Source organism: Cibotium barometz, chromosome 35, assembly GCF_041138505.1.
Source record: "Cibotium barometz isolate CiBa-2024 chromosome 35, ASM4113850v1, whole genome shotgun sequence".
NCBI classification, from domain to species: Eukaryota; Viridiplantae; Streptophyta; class Polypodiopsida; order Cyatheales; family Cibotiaceae; genus Cibotium; species Cibotium barometz.
The window spans coordinates 49,978,002-49,997,233 of record NC_141080.1 but is presented as its reverse complement, the minus strand read 5'-3'; the positions used below and the strand labels follow the sequence as shown (position 1 = coordinate 49,997,233).

The 19,232-nt window shown below is 42.2% G+C and overlaps 1 protein-coding gene across 1 annotated transcript; it reads right to left on the bottom strand.

Annotated features, from left to right (window-relative positions):
• Positions 1-2,099: 2,099 nt before the first annotated feature.
• LOC147618563 (pectinesterase 3-like) lies at positions 2,100-5,017 on the bottom strand. Its single transcript, XM_086775015.1, has 2 exons — positions 3,589-5,017; positions 2,100-3,024 (listed from the first exon to the last, which is right to left on the bottom strand). The coding sequence occupies exons 1-2, from the start codon at positions 4,811-4,813 to the stop codon at positions 2,327-2,329; spliced, it is 1,923 nt and encodes a 640-aa protein (XP_086631141.1). The 5' UTR covers positions 4,814-5,017; the 3' UTR covers positions 2,100-2,326.
• Positions 5,018-19,232: the final 14,215 nt, after the last annotated feature.

Sequence of the window (19,232 nt, the reverse complement as noted above, 5' to 3'; positions counted from 1 at the left end):
TCAATGTAAGCTCCAAAGGGATCTTGGTACTCCCAATATGCCAGCATCCGCCGATGAGTATGGTGCTTATACTAATCCTGCTTTTGGAAGGGAATTCTTGATAGCCATGAGAGATTACATTAGAAAGGGGTTGCATGCTGAAATTTGTGAGAGTCCTTTTTTTTCAATCTTGATTGATGAAAGTACGGATCGAACCATGGAGCAGCATTTGATCATCTATGCAATGTATTTGAATGGTGGTCGCAAAGGACAACCTACTTGCAAGTTTATGGGTCTACTTCCCGTAGACAATGGGTCTGGTGAGGCAATCTACAATGCTATCCAGGAATTTATGATAGAGACCAATTTAGACATAAACAAACTTGTCGCATTTGCAAACGGATGGTGCTTGAGCATGCACGGGTCATATGACCAGTGTGGTGGCATGATTCCAAGCATTAATTCCACGAATCATGGGTGTGCATTGTATTGCACACATAGGGAGGCACTCACAGCAAAAGATGGTTTTATGTCAAATCCTCATGTGTTTGCATTTGTTGAGAAGGTAGCAAACAAGGTGTATGCATGGTTGGGGAAGTCAACGAATAGGCTTGTTGAGCTGCGAAAATTGATACATGATTTTCATGTTATGGATTTGAAAGTGTTGTAGATTCATACCATTCAATGACTGTCTAGAGAGCACGTTATGGAGAGGTTGGTTTCTTCAATGCCTGCTATTTTGGAGCAATGGAGAATGTATGAGAGGAAGTGGTATGCCTATGCTACGATCTTTCAAGTGCATTTTGTAATCCATTTACTAGCTGATGTTCTTATTGAGCTGAATAAGTTGAATGTGGAGTTTCAAAGAGAGAACATTGATGTCACAATGATTGGTGTATATTTGGATTTGACATTTGAAAAGTTAACAATGAGATATATAACTTCTGATGCTAATTTTGGTGTGGGCTCAAAGCATTTTTCTAAGTTTCTAGACATGTCAAATGAAAGAAGTCTAAAATATGCTGATTGTAATGGGCATACTCATCCACATGCATTAAAGTTTATCCCAATCCCAAAACAAGCTAGAAAAAAGAAAAGAACTCGAGCATCAAGTGGTAGTGAAGATGAGGAGACAATGCTTAATTTGAATGTGTTGCCCGGGGATGTTGAAAGAGAAGTAGGTTCTCTTGCTGAATCCATCTCTATTGGAAAAGCATATGTACAAAATATGTTGGATGCTTTGAATAATAGGTTTCTTGACCTTGGAGTCTTTAACTCAATTAAGCTATTTAATCCTTTCACATATCCTCCAGATCCGATTGATAGGGGAAAAAGGACCACAAAATGTTTGGAAAGGCTTATCAATAAGTTGAATGTTGATAGTCCAATCATCAACATCAAAAGGTGTCTTGGTGAATGAAAGGATTTTGTAGGTATGTGTAACCACTCCATGTGATGAAGGGGTCAAACTTCCCTACTCTCTCTCTTTATAAGGTAAAGAGATGGGTCCTCACTATCGACAACAACCTTAAAGATTGCAATCTTGGAGATGTTCTTATTTGAGGCCACGTACATCATCTCTCCTATCATAAATAGACTTGAATCCTATCTACTTTGCTATTTAATTTTTTTTTCATATACATAAAAATTTAAGATAATACTTGGACTTCATTTTAATCAATGTGATAATTTTGTTGTGAAAAAGAAGTCTTTGATTTTGAATATTGCTAAAATATCATGCGTCTTATTGAAAAATACTTTTCATTTTAAGATAATACTTGTCATTTAAAAGGTATCATTTCAAAATTTTTAAGTCATTTGAAAAGGAGTAATAAAAGATACATGTCAATTGAAATTGTAAGACACGTGTCAATTTTAAGCCCCGGTGGGCAATTTATTGACAGGCCATGTGAACTGGTCGTATGTGCGAAGAGAGTTGGTCCCATAGGAGGACATATGTCATATTTGCCTTCGCTTTCATGACTTCGCTTTCTCTCTCACACACACATATGCAGCCTCTAATTTGTTTGTTAAAATATTATTTCCAAAAATCAAGGCAACGCTGTTGAAACAGCCACAAATAAATGAGCACGTAGAGCCAGCCTGCGATACGCGATACATTTAATGGTAAAAGCCATATATTACAAGGATTGGGTCGAGCGGTGTTGATTAGGTACCAGCAGTTAGGTTCCATAGTAAGCATAAGCTGGAGCTTGTTGGAAATCTCAGTATGGGATGCGGCCGTTGCTGCTACTTGGATTGAATTGGGGGGGGGGGGCACGTGTGGATGCATAGTGGGATATAATGATCAATGCAGTGCATGCAGCAGCTTGGTGTTGGAGAGACGCTACGACAGTGAATCTTGGTAGGCAACCTGAGCGTCAGGGAGCCATGCGGAGCCAGAGATGAACTGTTCTACCGTGAACATGGTGGCATCCTCCACGGTCATGACCGGGTGGACCCCTTTCCAGGCCACGCGCTTGCCAGTGCCGGCTCCGGCACCAGTATTTTGATACTCTCCGTAGTAGAGCGTGTCGGTGAAAGGGTTGGTGGCGTCCCACGCAACCCAGCCGGCTGGATCAACGAGTCCCCCAATGTTGCACTGCAGGAAGACTGTCCGTGAGTAGGCTTTCCACGGGCGGCCGAAGTAGTTTGAAACGGAGAAAGGAGAGCTCTGGAGGTCCGTGTCCGCCCCGATCGTGCACTTCTGGAAGCTAAAGCCGCTGGGGTCCGAGGACACCTTTCTCCCTTGCGCTGTGAACGTGTTGAATTGGTTGGACAATGGGCGCCTGCCCAGCAGGTTGCAGTTCTGGAACACGGCTATGGCGTTGCCGAATATGAAATCGACAGTGCCGTAGATATTGCAGCCCGTGTAGAACTGCCTGTTTGCCAGCGCGTAAAGAGTGTCCTGGTAGCCCTCGAAGCTGCACGTGTCGAAGACTGTGTGGTCGGAGTTCACCCTCACTGCAACCGCCTGGTGACCACTCGGTCCCGCGGTGTTGCGGAAGCTGATTTTCCTCGCTATGAAGTTGGGCCCGGATATGGCTGCATTCAACCCACACACATCACATCAGGTGAAACGAACCTGCAAAGCCAAATCTTTCGGTTCTGTTGCTCACAATTGGATAGCATCGACAATTAATCAACATTCGTGATCATCGCTATGTACAATGATTCACTGAATTCCTAATGACCAACAAAGATGGTTTAAGGTGGTAAAAATTAATCTTAAAGGCCTCACTTCTATAATCTATTAATTTTTATTGTGAAATCTACACATATATCCACATATAAAAGTATATACATATGTAGATAGATTAATAACAAATAGGTATGTATAAATATTATGAAAGATAATAACAGATAGTCTGTAGAGCTACTTTTTTCAATATATAATAACTGAACACCCTTGCTGTCAGTCAAGTACATTTGTAGCTGATAAATGAGACACCTATGTGAATAAGAATTATACATTATACTCGTTAACAAACATTTTCCTCTACACAATCAAGTGATATCATGCAATTTTTTCAATGACATTGCTACCCCAGAGATTAATGTGTACTGGATTAAAAGTTTACTATTTGAAGAGAAAAGATGGTCTCTTACCTACTGTGGCTGTCTGATACGTGGTAATGTTCTGCTGGTTGTTCTTGCTTCCACTGATGATGGTCAGTCCTATGCCATCGCCTATGAGAGTGAGGCCCTTCATTGACTTGGGGATGACAAGATACTCATTGTATGTGCCTTTCTTAATGTAGATGGTGTAACGCTTGCTGAGGTTCGATGGCACATTGTCGAGTGCCTCCTTTATGGTCTTGTAATCACCACTTCCATCCTGAGCAACTGTAACATCAGGGGTTATGGAAGCAGAGGGGGCTTGAAGCAATTTGCGATCAGCAGCAGACAGCCACTCAGGAAATGCATCATTAGAAACACTGTCATCAAACATTTTGGGATAAGCAACACTAGATTGGAGCTGCCTGATATGCTCATCCGAAAGAAGGCGCCTTAGATGTGGGATAATCTTGTGGGTCACATCCTTCCAAGAAGAGAGGTCATTGCCAAGCTTAGAGAGGGTGTCCACTAATCCCAAGGCTATAATAACTCCCTTTGAAACCTTGTCCTGGGAATCCAGCATTGAGGTGACTGCAGTACCATGAGGTTGAGCTCCAAAGCCTTCCGAGCACGCTAATTGAAAACCCATCGTTCCACTGAGCTTCGCCTTGATGTTTGTAAGCGAGCTTCTGAGAGAGAGCAAGCTTAAAGAGTTCAGACCGGACATTGAATCGTTCAACTGATCACTAGAATCTTCCATGAGCTCAATGCAGTCTTTGATAGCCCCTTTTGTCAGATTGAGGTCGCTTGTTGTGAGGTTGAGCTTGGTGGCCAAAGCCGAAGCGTCGTGGACGTGGCCAAGGGCCAGTTTCACGCTAAGGGCGGCCAATCGGATTGGGTTGGCCGTCAGCGCGCCCGGATCGGCGGACAGCCACTCGTAGCAGAGGTCCGGGTACATGGTGGTGTTGCAAGCTGCTTGGATGGCGGCGGAGCCCGAGGAGAGAGGCTGCTGCTGGTCCTGGGAGGCCGGCGTTCGATGGCTGCGGGCGCGGACGGCCAACAGGGTGCCGAGGGTGATGGTGGCGACGAGGGCCAGGGCGCAGCACAGGGAGGCGAGGAAGCAGCGGCTACGGGAGCGGCCATATCTGGTGTCGTCGGGGGGGACGAACAGGGGGACGGGAGATTTCGGCACATGCTGGTCGAGCTTATCGTAGGAACGGAGGGAAGCGGAGCGAGAGAAGCTAAGCGCGCGGGCGGGGGAGTGCTGCATTTCCATGCCAAGAAAGCAAGTGACAGGAAGGAAAGCAAAAGCAAAAGCTTCCTTTCTGGGAAGTGAAGTGTGAGGTGCTAGGTTGCTAGGTGCTCGAAGCAGGGAGCAAGTTCTGGTTTTAGAGCTAGGCAATGTTGACTTGATCTACAAGTTAATGTAATCGTGGCCGGCGAAGCTACTCCCCTCTCTCACACACTCTCTCTCTCTCATTCTCTCTCTCTCATAACAGCACATTAAAAGGTTGGAATTTACTCACATTTGGAACCGAGGAGATGGAAACGTGAGGCTGGTGAGCACAGTGTGGCACACTGTCCCCCACCACCCGCTCGGCGTGGGAACAGCCCCACTATTGTGAATTTTTGGAACTTTACCTAATGTCCAATGATCAGCCCACGTCGTCCAGCTTCATTCAATAAAAAGCTTGACAGCGTGGCCCATGCGCTGCCACCTACCTCCCAGAATCAGTGGGCTAGCTTGAATACGGTCGTGAGCGGCCACATGGGCCTTTGAAAAATGCACGCAAGCAATCTATCTATTATATTCTAATAAGGCCTAGGAGACTATCCAGCGATCCAATCCCTTTCGGTCCAATTTTGAGTGGCTTTCATGGCGCCTTTCAAGTTCGGCGCTTCGGCGCCTTCGAAAAATTTATTTTCCCAAACTTACAAAAACTTCACCTACAAATCTACAAATCTGAGAAATTATCAATAAAGATATTTCTGAAATTTGAAAGTGTTTTTTGGAATAATAAAGTATTTATATTAACTATTCAAAGTCAGACCAGCATCATATATCACACCCACACCCGACTTTCTAACATCCTCTATTATCCCCACATCCACACTACTCTATTCCTTTTTGATCTCATTTAGAATTTTACCAAGGAAATCCCATCTTTCATCTTCACATAAAAAACTGGACTGATCCCATGAAATCTGATATCCCAACAGTAAACAAACCTCCATCATAGCCTCAGTAGTACAGCCCCAGGGAGATTGTTTTTCTAGCAGCCCTCCGTGTTTTGACCACACCTTAACAATAGGTCTTGTGCCAACCGAGTTCTCAATCATGGAAGTATGATCTACTTGCTTTTCCTTACGGTACCATCTCTGTGTTCTGGGCCCAAATCTAGGAGGCCTTTTCTTCTCAATCCAGCATCTCACCTGCATCCAGCAATCCACATTAGGGAACAACCCCTAGTATGCATGAAGGTCTGCCAAGATAATGGGGACATACTTATGAAACATTCCTCTATAAGTTCTGGATCAGCACATCCAGCTCCACAGACCAGATTTTATTTACATTGCAAATAGACCAACACATGCAAATACATTTATACATCAACTCAGAATCCTGCAGTCCTATACAAGTAGTCTTCAAAAACACAATTTCATTTCTACTAGTCCAAATTTCCCATAAAGTGCAAGCTCTAATAATGTTAAAAACCAATCCACTGAATTCACGGATTGCCCATTTCCCAAGTAGCCAGTCCTCCCAAAAAGTTTGCATATTTAAGCCCTTCTGTATCCACCTGGTTATTTTACCCCAGGTGCTCCTTAAGGCAAGGCGGTCCCAAAATAGATGCTTACCACTTTCCATAGGAGACCTGCATCTAGGGCATACACCACTAGCCATGTTTCTTTTATGCAGCTTATACCCAATGGGAAGTGCCCACATACAAACCTTCCACAAAAAAACCTATCCTGGGCACCTGACAGTTCCATATTACATGCCATCTCTTTTTCCAACTTGCAACACTTCACTTTACATTCCATGTTTTGTTACAGTACATAGCATTAGCATCTCCCTTCCTCATAAGTGCATAAATGTCTTTAGTTTTACCATCCTTTAGCTTGACCCCATTGGTCCAGGCTTAGTCCTTGATCCAGATTGAAATATCAGTGTGGCTGTGGAGCATAACTCACTCTGCAGCAACTCTAGCACCTGCATCATCAAGTCTCTTTTCTGGTTAGCTGAAACTCCATGGATAATAGATTTAACTCTTTCCATCCAGCAGCATTACTGTCCTAGCAATCAACCAGATGTCTAATGCCTTTGTTATTAAGGCTCTTAGCCACCTCAATATCCAAAGTAGTAAGAGGAGGGTCAAACTTGTGAGTCCACCATAACCCAAGTGACAACATGGAATTCCCAGATACCCTCCCTCCACCATCCCAAACCATAAGGCTCAGATTATCTTTCCAGCTGTTGCAAAGCATTTTGTAGAAATCAGAGCGTGTAATTTTCAGAGGAGCAAATGAGAACAATTTGTCTATCCAAGTTAAGTTCCCCTGTCTCCCTTTGGCCAAAACCTCAATCAGTTCCACCATCTCCCTTATCATATCAAGGACCAAGTGGGAATTTGAGACAACATGCTAGGTAACATCAAGATCTTTCTAGCATCACAGTGGGTGGGTAGATGTATGTTACCAATGCCTCGTTCATTTTTGGGCACTGCCAGCTTCTCCCAAGCCAACCAGGCAGCATGGACTCTTTTCTTACCTACATCATTTCTCCATAAGAAATCCCTGATAGGACTAATAATCTCCTTCCGGTGGCACTTCCCAAATTTAAGCACTGGACTTAGGAACATAACATAAGCATTCAACACTGAGTTGCATATATCAATTCTGATATGAAAGGGTACTCTTAAACCTTCCCACTTCTTCAATTTCTCCACAAACCTGTTTATGGCCCACATGACCACCTGTTTATTAGTAAGTCCCGCCCCAAAGGGAACTCCAAGAAGTCTCACAATGTGACCCTTTTGAACTACCTCACATCCCCATCTCTGAAGATCAAAATCATTATCCTCTGTCAAGCTTATGATCCTAGATTTTAGAATATTGCATTTAGAACCTGAGGCATCAGCAAAATCCTGAACAATTTTCAAGGCCATTCTCACATTGTTGTTCTCAGCTTTTAAAAATAATAGAGAATCATTAGCAAAGCACTGAATGACCAGTTTCTCACTGTGTTTGAGTTTGAAGCCAGTAATGTTCCCTTCCCTGCAAGCCAGCTCTAGTGAAATGATTAGAGGATGAGAAGCAATAGCAAATAGTAAGGGGGCTAAAGGGCACCCTTGTCTAATTGATCTATTAATTTGAAAATCCTCTACTATTCTTCCATTAAGAAGTACTTTAGAGTAACCACCCAACAGGGAAAGAGTATAGATACAAGTAGCCATTTTAGTACCAAACCCCATTTTAGTACCAAACCCCATTCTTTCCATCACTCTTGCAATTAATGACCATTGTATCCTATCATATGCTTTCTCAAGATCTAATTGCATCATGATGCATTTCTACACTGAGTTTTAATGACCACATCTCTACCCAGTAAAGTAGCAAAGATGTTGTCATAGATGGACCTGCCTTTAATAAAACCATGTTGTTTCTTGGAGATGATCTCTTGTAACACAGGGGTAATTCTGATAGCAAGCACATTAGCTAAAATTTTATACATCACAGTCAGTAAGGTGATAGGCCTCCAATGCCCAAACCTAGCAAGCAGTCTGTTTCGGAATGAGTTTCACCTATCCTTCTTTAAAGGCCTTATCCTAGTGACCCAATTTGAAAGCTTTCTTACAAATGTCAATCACCACCTCTTTTAATGAAAAAGGTTATAAAAAACTCAGTTGAGAGACCATCCCACCCAGGAGCCTTCTCCCTACCTAGCTTTAGTAAAGCACACCAACACTCATCCATCTCAATATCTCTTTCTAGCCATTTAGCTTTATCAAAATCCATTTTTTGATTAAGAAGACCAAGTAGCCTGTTTTTAGCTTGGAACCTCCTCAGTGAAGAATCTTCTTTCAGACTCAATGTAGATCCCAAAAACTTGACCCATGTCAGAGCAAGCAATTTGGAGTCATGTATAGGAATGCCATCCTCATCTAGAATGCACCCCCCCATCGCTCTATCACCTTTATTCTTGGATAGTTTAAAAAGCTTATTGCCAGGTTTCTTTTTATTGCTGGTGAAGAGACTCTTTCTAGTCCAATACTCATGTTCTCTAAAGCATTTATCTTTTCAAAAGGAGATGGTCAGATAAAGTAGAACTGTAGTCCACAGTCACCCTCAAGGTGTGCGGCACCCAAGAAGCTTATTGACTAAAAAAAACTCTGTCAATTCTTGATGAGTGTTAACAATCTAAAAATGGGATTGATCATGGTGAAGGACATAGATTAAGCAACATAATTAAGGTGGGTTATACCACACTAAAAACTCCATGAGAGAGAGAGAGAGATTGCACACTCAACAATAGCTCTATTCTATTGCATATCATAATGAACCATACAATGATATAGGCTCTCTAGCCTTATCCCACTTTACACATCATCATCCATGTGGCACTTCCTTTTCCACTCTTTTGGTCAACACTCACACACCATTCAATATTACATGTGGCATTCCTATCTCACCACAATATCTTGCACCTCTAGAGTGCTTTCCTACATACACACAACACCACGGTTACATCTCTCAACACCCCCTCTTAATCGAGGTGTTCCACAACTCACCCATCACCCATATCAATGTAGCATTGCACAATATCTTGCACCTCTAGGGTGCTTTCCTACATACACACAACACCGTGATTACATCTCTCAACACCCCCTCTTAATCGAGGTGTTCCACAACTCACCCATCACCCATATCAATGTAGCATTGCACAACCACAATCGCTACCTCTCAACACTCCCCCTCAATGATACATTGGAGTGTCCATCAAATAAATATGTGCGCGTGTGTCTACCATCTTAGACACCAAGTCCTTTTTGAGCCGACTCGCTTACAACGAAACCACTGAGTCCGATTTGAACATAGAAGTTCGAGTGGGAACCAACCTATGCGCATGCACCTCACACGTGCATCGCTCATGCACACATCACACAACAACCATTTCGAGCTTCTAGGTGAGCTCGGGCAGGGCAACCCTCATACCAATGGGTGATTACAAGTTTTTTTCGTTTTGAGCACGCAGGTTCGGCATGGTTGCCCTCATAAATCTGGATGAGATGATTTTACAAACCGCTATGCAAGGGCAGGGCACCCGTCTCAAAAATTAATGATTAACATCCACGGCTTTTGCCACACCAAAGCCTATATTTGCCCGCTGTTTCAGGGCACATGAGAGAGAAAAATATACAACTCATTTTGTGGCCATAGCCAGGTAGAGGACCCTTGCGAACTTCATGTGAAAACTTTCATGCTTTTGAAGGTTTGTAAATTTGGTGTGTGAATCAACCCTTAGGGTTATTAAGGGTTATGTTAAGATTGTTTCTTTAAAAAAAAAAAAATCCTTCAATTCGTTGATAACACAAAAAAACGAATCTGTTATGGCATCACCTGCACCGCATCTAGCTGTAGCATATTCAATGCATTTTTTAAAGCTGGCTACATGGCACTAGTTTTGAGGCTCTGCTACGTGCCAGGACTTCAAGCATCTCTTTTACTATGGGCAGACCCCAGCAGGGCCTTCTTTTTCCTCCTCATGCTTGTCGCCCTTGCCTCATCAATCTTCCATGGTGACCTTGAACGCTTGTTTCCTGCTCCTACGAACTTCTTCCCACCTAGCCTTATCCTTGCCCACTTCTCAAGACTCTCCTCCACCACTATGCGCATCACATGATACTGTTGTTGAGCTATACTCATCGCTGTCACCTCTCTTCTCTAGGTGCTACTGATCTACTTGCTGTTGCTTTGTGCCTTCAGTGCTACGGTGGTGACAGCCTTGGCTTCGTCGCTTTGCTAACTGCTTTTAGCTGTTCCTTCAAGTTCGCACTTGCTGCCTGTTCACTGCTTTGAGTTTGCCATCGCCACCAAGGTTTACTATTTTTGCCTCTCTCTCTACTGCCGTGAGTGTGTTCACCTTGCCTGCTATTTGCTTTCTTGATGCTGTTCTAAGCGATGGTGTCCTGTCGCCTCTTCTGTTCGCTTTTTACTCTGCCCAAGGTCTATTCACTTGTTCCCTTCACAAGCAGCTCACTGCTTGCAACATCGACCTCATATCTCTTCCTTAGAGCCTTTTATCGTCGCTGCTACGCTCTAGCAGCTGTGCTACTATGCTCTACCATGCTATGCGGACCATTGTTTTTTTGTACTTTGCTTAGCCTAGATAGCTTTCGTCGGCCGCCTGCTTTTGGCTTTCTTCTTCACGTGTTATGTCTACTTAGCAATGCCACACTTCACCTCCATCTTGTCTGCCTTCTCGAGGTTGACCAATCATCAATATGGGCTCATTGAGCTTCCAATTAAGCTCAAAATTTTCATGCTAAACCTTCAGGGCTGCTTTTAAACACGGTTTCTCTTGAAACCAAAGGTGCAAAACATGTGAAAACTGCCAAAGTTTCCATCCCCTTCTTTGCTCTCCTTCATTGAGCAAACACCCACAAGCGCATCCTCTTCTTGATGTGCACACATGTAAACTCCATTGAGTCCACCATCTAACTTGCCATTATCTTGACAAGAATGCACCTCCACAAGAGCATTCTCTCATGCTCAATAACCAAAAACTTGAGGCAAAATCACACTTTTACCTTCACAAAACTTTGTTGGCAGCTTCTTGATGACGGAAATTTCCATCTCCAACTCCATTTGCATCTTCCCTTGATGCAAATCTTCTCTTTTTTGCAAAACTCTATTTGCAACTCTCTTGGGCAGCTTCTGTGATGTTTGATGAAGACTCCATAGTCTTCATCATAATGCTGAAATCTTGATTTTCAGCTTCATAGGCAGCTTTGAACTCCTCTCTCAAATGCAAATAGAGAACAATAATAGTGTGTGCATAAACAACCACTATGAGTGAAAATTCAGAAATGTCAAAAGCTAGTACTCTATAAAGTAAGAAAAAAAGTACGATAATATTTTTGACATAAGTACATGGAATTAGAAGATGTTGATTGGAAATAGTGGCATTTTTTAAAAGAACTCAAATATCTATACAATGAGTTGGTAGAAGTTGTTCATGCTTAGCATTTGTAGAACCAAGAATTAGAACAAAAGGCAAAGGATCTAGAGGCCAAAAACAACAAATTAGAAGTGGTATTAGAGAAGACAGTCAAACATGGGAACACCTATAATTTGGATGCACGTGAACGAGTAAGAGAACAAAGACCACTTACTGTATTGTCAAAAAATAGTGGAAACTACAAACGCCATATACATACCGAGACTGATAAGTTGAAGAACCTTAAACAAGACAATGGAGCACTCTCACAAGTCTTGTCAAGAAAGATGGTGAAGTCTACACTTTCGATGGCTTTAGCTATGTTTGGAGAGTGTGCTACAATGCCATGTTGCTGTTGTACTCAATGTTGGGATTGCCCTTAGAAAATGTAAGCACGCACTTCTTCTTCTAATGATATCTCAGTTTCTTTGTACATTCACTGATAGCACACGTGTAATTTTTCGTATGTGTAGAATCTACGATTAGCAAAATATACATATTTGGATGTACACTATTTAGGGCCACAACAATTGAAACTCTAATTAACAATATTGGGCAATGAGAGCCTGATGTGACATATGCGTTTGTTCCCCCTCCAAAATAACCAAGACCAATGCCACCGTCGTGTGACAGTATCCACAAACGCCAATTGATAGGAAGAAGTGGATCTACCTTAGAGATTTGCCATCCCGTCTCGGCAGGAGCAAGCACAACAAGAGCATGCTACTAACTCTCCCCAACAACAAAAGTAAGCTTACTCTCCCCCACAACAAGAGAAAGCTTTCTCTACCCAACAATAATACTATACATCAACCCAGTTAACTAGAATTCACATATTAAGAACACACCTACCTTTGACAATGTAAGAAAGCATTAATCTTTGTATTAACGTCTCTTGACATGTACAAAATTTTATCGTATCGGATGTCAACAAGGCATTTTTGTATCTCCATGTTGTTAATCTCATTTTGGATTAACAACATGATCCTCAATTGAGGACATTAAAAAGCGTCATGAAAAGGCACCATAAGGTTGTACATTATGAGATATTGGCCACCCAAGGCCTAGTAAGTAAGTTTTGGGCACCCAAGTGTGAATAAGGGCCAAATGTATATAAGGCATTTTCTCATAATGTAAAGACACAATTCCCTTTGTGCTATTTTGAGAGCTCTCCCCTTGTGACTTGAGAGAGATTGAAAGAGTGAGAGCATTCTAGCATTGTGCCTTTTTCATGCTTGTGTACTTATGCTTGTGTGAGAGAGTGAGAGAGAGAGTGATTGGCCTATGTGATGGTGTGAGCAACTCCACGGTGACAGTGTGGAGGTGGAGCTTGGAGTTTGGAGCTTGACAAGCGAGCTTGGAGGCCTCGAGGGACTCGAGATCAAAGCATTGGTAAGTACCCTATGACGGTTGTGATCTATTGCTCATCCATTAGGTGAATGTGTAGAGTTCCCTCTTGGAGGTGTGGTAGCCCATAACATTTTTGGCGCCGCTACCAAGGAAATGCCTTTATTTTCTCCATCCTCTTTGAGTTTCAGCTCCCATTGCATAGGATTCATTATTGCCTTTGCATTCTGGTAATGCATTGTGTGGAAAATGAAGGGATAAGGTATGTGTGGTAGAAAAAAAGATATGGGTTATGATGCTGTGTATGTTGTGGTGGAGTAGTTAGGAGAGGATTCACTGGTTATTCTTGATAATTTTGATTTTCGCATCACTGAAAACACCAACGTGAAGGAGCAGGTTGGGTATGGTTTTCTTCCTTTTTTAAAAAATTCATAAAAATCAAAAACATAAAGGACCATTGATTGAGCCAGGAACTTGCATTTCATTCCTTAGGAGTGGCACAATCTAATTGTCATCATTTGGATAAGTATTATGCACCCAAAATCACAGACTGCCAACGCGGGAAGTTCCACGTGAAAGTGCAGCATGAACCATTTTGTGCAGTTTCACGTCGCGAATCGCTCACGTAATCAGTGTCGTGATCATCGTCAGAAATCATAGGATTATCTTCCAAAAATAGAAAACCCTATCCTGACACCTCTGATACAGTGCAATCTGTCAAAATTTTGAGCACGTGAAAGTTCAGTAAACTGTTTTCACGGTGTGAACAGTTTACTGAACTTTGAGCACGTGAAAGTTTAGTAAATTGTTCACGGTGTGAACCATTTTTGAAGCGGTTCACGGCATGAAACCCTTACTGTTTCACAACGTGAAATAATTCCTACACAGATTCACCTGTAGGCCAAACCAACAGATAGATAATACCAAGGCTGCGAGGGTAGGCTAAGGAAAGTGACTTTGACTAAAAGAAGGAATCCAACCCTAAGGGGAAAATTTTTGAGCACGTGAAAGTGCACGAAAACCGTTCACGTCGTGAACTATTTCTTGCAGTTTCATGACGTGAAACATTCTTTGCTGTCATGGCTCCTGAAAAGAGCGATAGAATTAGAAGTGAAATCAATTTGGGTTGATTAATAGCTTATCAAATCGTATATACATGCACTTAAGATTTGGAAAACTCATCGAAGACGATTTACGCCTGACGATAGTGCATCGAATCACCCAGGAGCTTCCTACCAAAGAATTGTGGGATCAAGACATTCCGCAAGCACACATGTGAGTGTTTTGTGAGAAACTTGACCGCGTTGAAACTAGGCGAAGAATCCATGGAAGAAGGGCTGAGGTACGCTGGGTTTGGGGAAGAGAATAAACCACACTCCCCAACCAAGTCCAATGGGATCATTGATATTGCTTGGGGATTTTTCGGTCTCCAAACCAGTCATGATGAAGAAGCACAATATGTGGGCGTGGGTCTGTCAGTTCTAGCGCTGGACTCGGTCCAAGACAAGAAGTGCCATTTCAAACGTTGAATTCTAGGTTGTCGAATAATAGCACCCCTCGAATTAGATGAGATGTGGAAAGTACGGCTAGGATGGGACAAATATTCTTTCCCACCATTGAGGAAGTGGAATTAGACCTCCAACGAAGTGAGATAGAATGACAACTCTGAGAATTGAGCTTAAGGAAACAAGAGCTTGATACTCGTAGGATAAGAGCTGAGAGAAAGAAAACAGAAAGTGTTAACCCACTCCAACCACGAGGAAAGGAACCTAAAATAGTTACAGGTAGAAATGAGGGAGAAATTCTGAACTTGGAACCCATCAACGAGGAATCTAGAATGGAGGAAGGGTTTACAACCAGGGAAGAAGAGGGTAACCTAGCTAACTTGACAGTAGAAGTAGAGGACCGACTCTATACCAAAAAGGATATTAAGCTAATGGTCAATCAATGGTCTTTGTTCCTCCGGAAGGAATAAGAAAAGCTAGTTAATGAATAAAGAGGTTAGTGGTGTATTGGGAATTCCTAACAGGGTGGGAGATTTTTGTTAATGATTGCATTTTTATATTTGTGTGAGTGTTTTTTTTTGGCTCAGTTTGTTTTTGGCAATCATCGGCAAGGTTACGTGTGATTTTTGTTAGTGGGGACACTAAGAGATGTTAATAATGGGACCTACTGTGTTTACACATGCTTAGGATGGATCATTTATCATTTCCAGAGGGGTGACAAGAGCATTGTTATTTTGTTCTTGATGTGTTCTTAAGTCCCCGTATTTGATTTTGAATTTGTTGCTGAAATAATGTCGAGGCAGTAGGGAATACTGTTGATTGTCTGCTTGAACTGACAAGCTCTTGTGTTGGTGCCTGCTGAATGCACGAGAGTAGTTTTGTTTGCTTGCTGTTGCTTGGGCTTCTATTCAAACTTTAGGTGAAGTTGTTGGGGTTGAAGTTGGTGGTGAGGTTTTCTTCGCATTGTTCGATTTTGGCAACCATATGATGGAATTACCATCATAATATCCTTGTTGTTGAAGCACAGGCACAGGTACCCATCTTTGATGTGAACGGTGGCTGATGCGCTTGGTGTTGAGGCTTCCTTCTTTGTGCAAGCTTAGGAGACTTTGTGATGCGCTTGGGGATCTAAGCTTTGGTATTTCTTTGGTAGTACCCTTGTGCTTGCAACAATGTTTTTGGTACCCACACTTGTTGCATTGGTGGAGTTCTTTGAGGAACTCGCATAGGCTTTTGTGGATGGTGTTGTGGAGTACTCTTGTTCTTCCTTGGCTTTTGAGTGCTTCGTTTAGGAAGAGGTTTTGACTGTCGAGGCACCCAAATGTGATTGGCACCTTCATAGTAACCTTGAGCTACAAGTAGCTGCTTCTCCACCCACATTTGGATACTATTAAGGTATCGTGATTGTGATAGTCTCGGTGGAGTTTTCTTTTGGGTTGATGTAGAAGGTTTAGGGCCCTCCTTGACTTTGGTTGGCATTGAGGCTACAGGTTTGAGACTCATTGACATTGTTGATGATGAGGTTAGAGTCTCTTGTGGAGTGGTTTTCGATGACGAGGCCTTTGAGCATGTGGTTGTCTCCTTTGGTGAGGTTTGTCAATGAAGACGCATAGAAGCAGGGGCCTTTCCTTTGAGTTCCCTATTAGAGTTAGATGGTTGGGCTCTGGGAAATTCTTCAGGAATAGCTGCTGATTGCGAGGTTTTGGCATCGAACTTTGTAGGTGAGGATGGGGTTGATGGAGTAGAGGCTTTATCGGAGTTGGTTGTTGATGCAGATGGTAGGTCATAATGTAGAGGGGCTTTTGTGGAAGAGGCTTATATCCTTTTGCATTCAACATCATAGATATCCATTAAAGTTGGATCCTCTTCCTTGCAGTATGGTATTGTCAACTTCTTGTCGTTGACCATCATGATGACTCTATCACTAGTAAAGCACAATGGTGCTTGGGCAGCAACAACAGTCCATTTATGTCCCAAGATCAAATTTGCTTCCAACACATACTCAACCACAAAAAACTTACAAGTGAGGGGGTTAGTTTCAATATACAATGTATGTTCAAAGTACCCCAAACATGGCATGTTCAAGTCTTGTGTAAAGGTAATCCTTTTAGGATGTGCTGTGAGTGTTGGTTGACCTAACAAATCCCATAGCTCAAGGGTCACAAGATTGTGTTCTCGTGTTGGATAAAGCTATGCTTGAGCTGTGGTGATTTTATTTGCAATTTCCAATCCAACCAGAATCCTAGGGATCTTTTCAGTAAGATATGTTGGAAGTTCCAACTCTTGCAAGGTTTCTTCCTCTCGTAATAGCAATTGTACATTACATGGCAGGAGGGTTCAAGGTGACTGTTTGCATGGATTCATCGAGTGAATACAATGATTCCCTTATCCAAGGTCCGCCAAGGATGACATTATACTCAAGGGAATCTAGGGTGACATGAAATGTAAATTCCATATCGCCACCCATTGATTGTTCGAGTAGTGTATCTAAAGTAACTTGGAACTTTAATGTTTTGTTCATTGGTTTCTTTTGCAAGACCATTGCTTGTCGGGGTGAGTTCAAGTTGTCCCAATGACACCCAAGTGTCCATTGTCATGATGTTATGACTTCTCGAGGGCTAATCAATGCGCGTTTGCGCTGAACATCATTTCTTGTAGGGAAATCCAACCATACCATGATAGAGTCTTCTAAAGAAACGAGGGGTGTTTTGGTTAGTATTTCAGCTTCACATCCTGTGTCTGTTTCATATTCCCATTCACTTTCATCCTCTGTTTGGGTCTCAGCTTTTTCAAGAGTACCCAATGCGTACAATGGCACACTTGGCCCTCTGACAATCCTTAATGAGGGCTGTTTGGAAACTTGCGAATCCTGACAGTCTTATTTTATGTAGTCCGTTATGTCCTTGTATAACTCAAGTTGATCCATTAAAGGTGCAAGTGTTGATAAGATGATGGCTCCTTTAACATGAGAGAAGAGCATTCCTCCGTATGAGGTTTTGAGAGACTGTTTTAATCTTGTAAGGGAATTATCGAATTCCTTACGTGCTTTCTCAAGCCTATAGCTCGTACAATCTGTCTCAAATGACTCTTCTGTAGAGAGTATGTCTTTCTCTTGAAAGGGGAAGCGGTACTCTTCTAGGCGTTGTATTTTGGTTTCTGTTTTAGGTTTGGCATTATGAGGCTCAATCACAACTGGTGACCCTACAAGACATTCAACCATGCTAAGCATGCACTCCTAAGCTCGTTTTTTGCATTCTACATATGTCATGTGATCATTATTATCCATTTGGGGTGGTTGGGTGGGTTCTAGTTTCTTGATTGGTCTAGGTGGTACACTGAGCGAAGAGTAAGAACTTGTCTCATCCTCACTTTGTGATGTACTAGAACTTGTTTCATTCTCTGACTTTCTTTGGTTTGGCAGTTTTTCACTATGTTTACCCATGCGACGAGATCGAATTTTCTTTTGGGTTTTTGTGTCTTGTGTCGCACGTGGTTTGCGTGGTGGTCTTTAAGGTGGATGCTTCTGCATCATGTATAGCTTTTGGCTCTTTCGTGTTTATGTCCCCTTTTGGGTTTATGTCCTGTATAGACTCCTTTTCCCTGTCTTTTAATTCAACCTTGGTTTCGATAGTTTTTTGTCCCTTGTTTTTCTTGGGTTTAGAAGGTTTTATTTTCTCTTTTGGGTTCTATTTTAAAGCATGTTCTTCTACCCATGTTGAGGTATTGTCTTTTGCATTCTTTTTGACTGTTTGTCGTGCCTTGGCTTGTAAATGTGTAAGCACATTCAATGGCACTGTGGCCGGTTTTCCATTTTGTACACTTAAGATGTTAAGAGTTGTATTTTGTGAGACAAGTTGCATTGAAGCAACTCGTCTTGGGCAATCTTGGAACATGTGATCAATGCCACATCATTCACACATGGGTCGCAAGGTGTTAGTGAGACTATTGGCATGAAAGTATTCTAAACTGTGCAATCTGCCACCTTGTGAGGTCCACCACGACAATAGAAACACTGAAGTGTCCAATTAACTGCTTCCTGAGCAGTTTCTACCCTTTAGACAGTTTCTGTTTGGTGCACGGAAGATGGAGGTTTTGAGTCCATTGTGGATGAAGTGGGACACTCTTTAGTATCATGGTCAAAGGTTTTACAATATATGTAGTATAGAAAAACAGATACTTTGTATGTACAATGAGGATTGGGATGGTCGTAGTAGTGATTGCATTCAACACAAGGCATTTTACTCGTCACTTTTATAGGTATTAAGGATGTTTGGTTTTGAAGGTTTACATTCTCTCTTACAGATGTTGGCTGTAAGGTTTTAAACAAGGCTGCATAAAATTCTGAGAATGTCAATTCCGAGATCGATCTTTCTTTTGCCATTGCTTCACTTGGTTTAGATGAGGAACATCTCGTAGCATAGTCAACTTCTAGCATGTTGTCATCTTATTGCTTCTTTGCAACATTGATCGAATGTTTTGGGATTGGTTACAATGATCAAGTTGTGTAAGCTGTCATTCTTTAAGCCCATCATGAAACATCTCCTCAATTGAACATCGTTTAATTTTTCCCATGACTCACAACGTGAGTCCAAGAGTTTTATCCGAAGGATAAAATCTCTAAT

Bases quoted from the DNA above. Each gene is read 5' to 3' on its own strand.
- LOC147618563 (XM_086775015.1), bottom strand. From the start codon at position 4,813: ATGGAAATGCAGCACTCCCCCGCCCGCGCGCTTAGCTTCTCTCGCTCC. The intron at 3,025-3,588 runs GTAAGAGACCAT...GGTTGAATGCAG, and splicing joins GTATCAGACAGCCACAGTAG to CCATATCCGGGCCCAACTTC.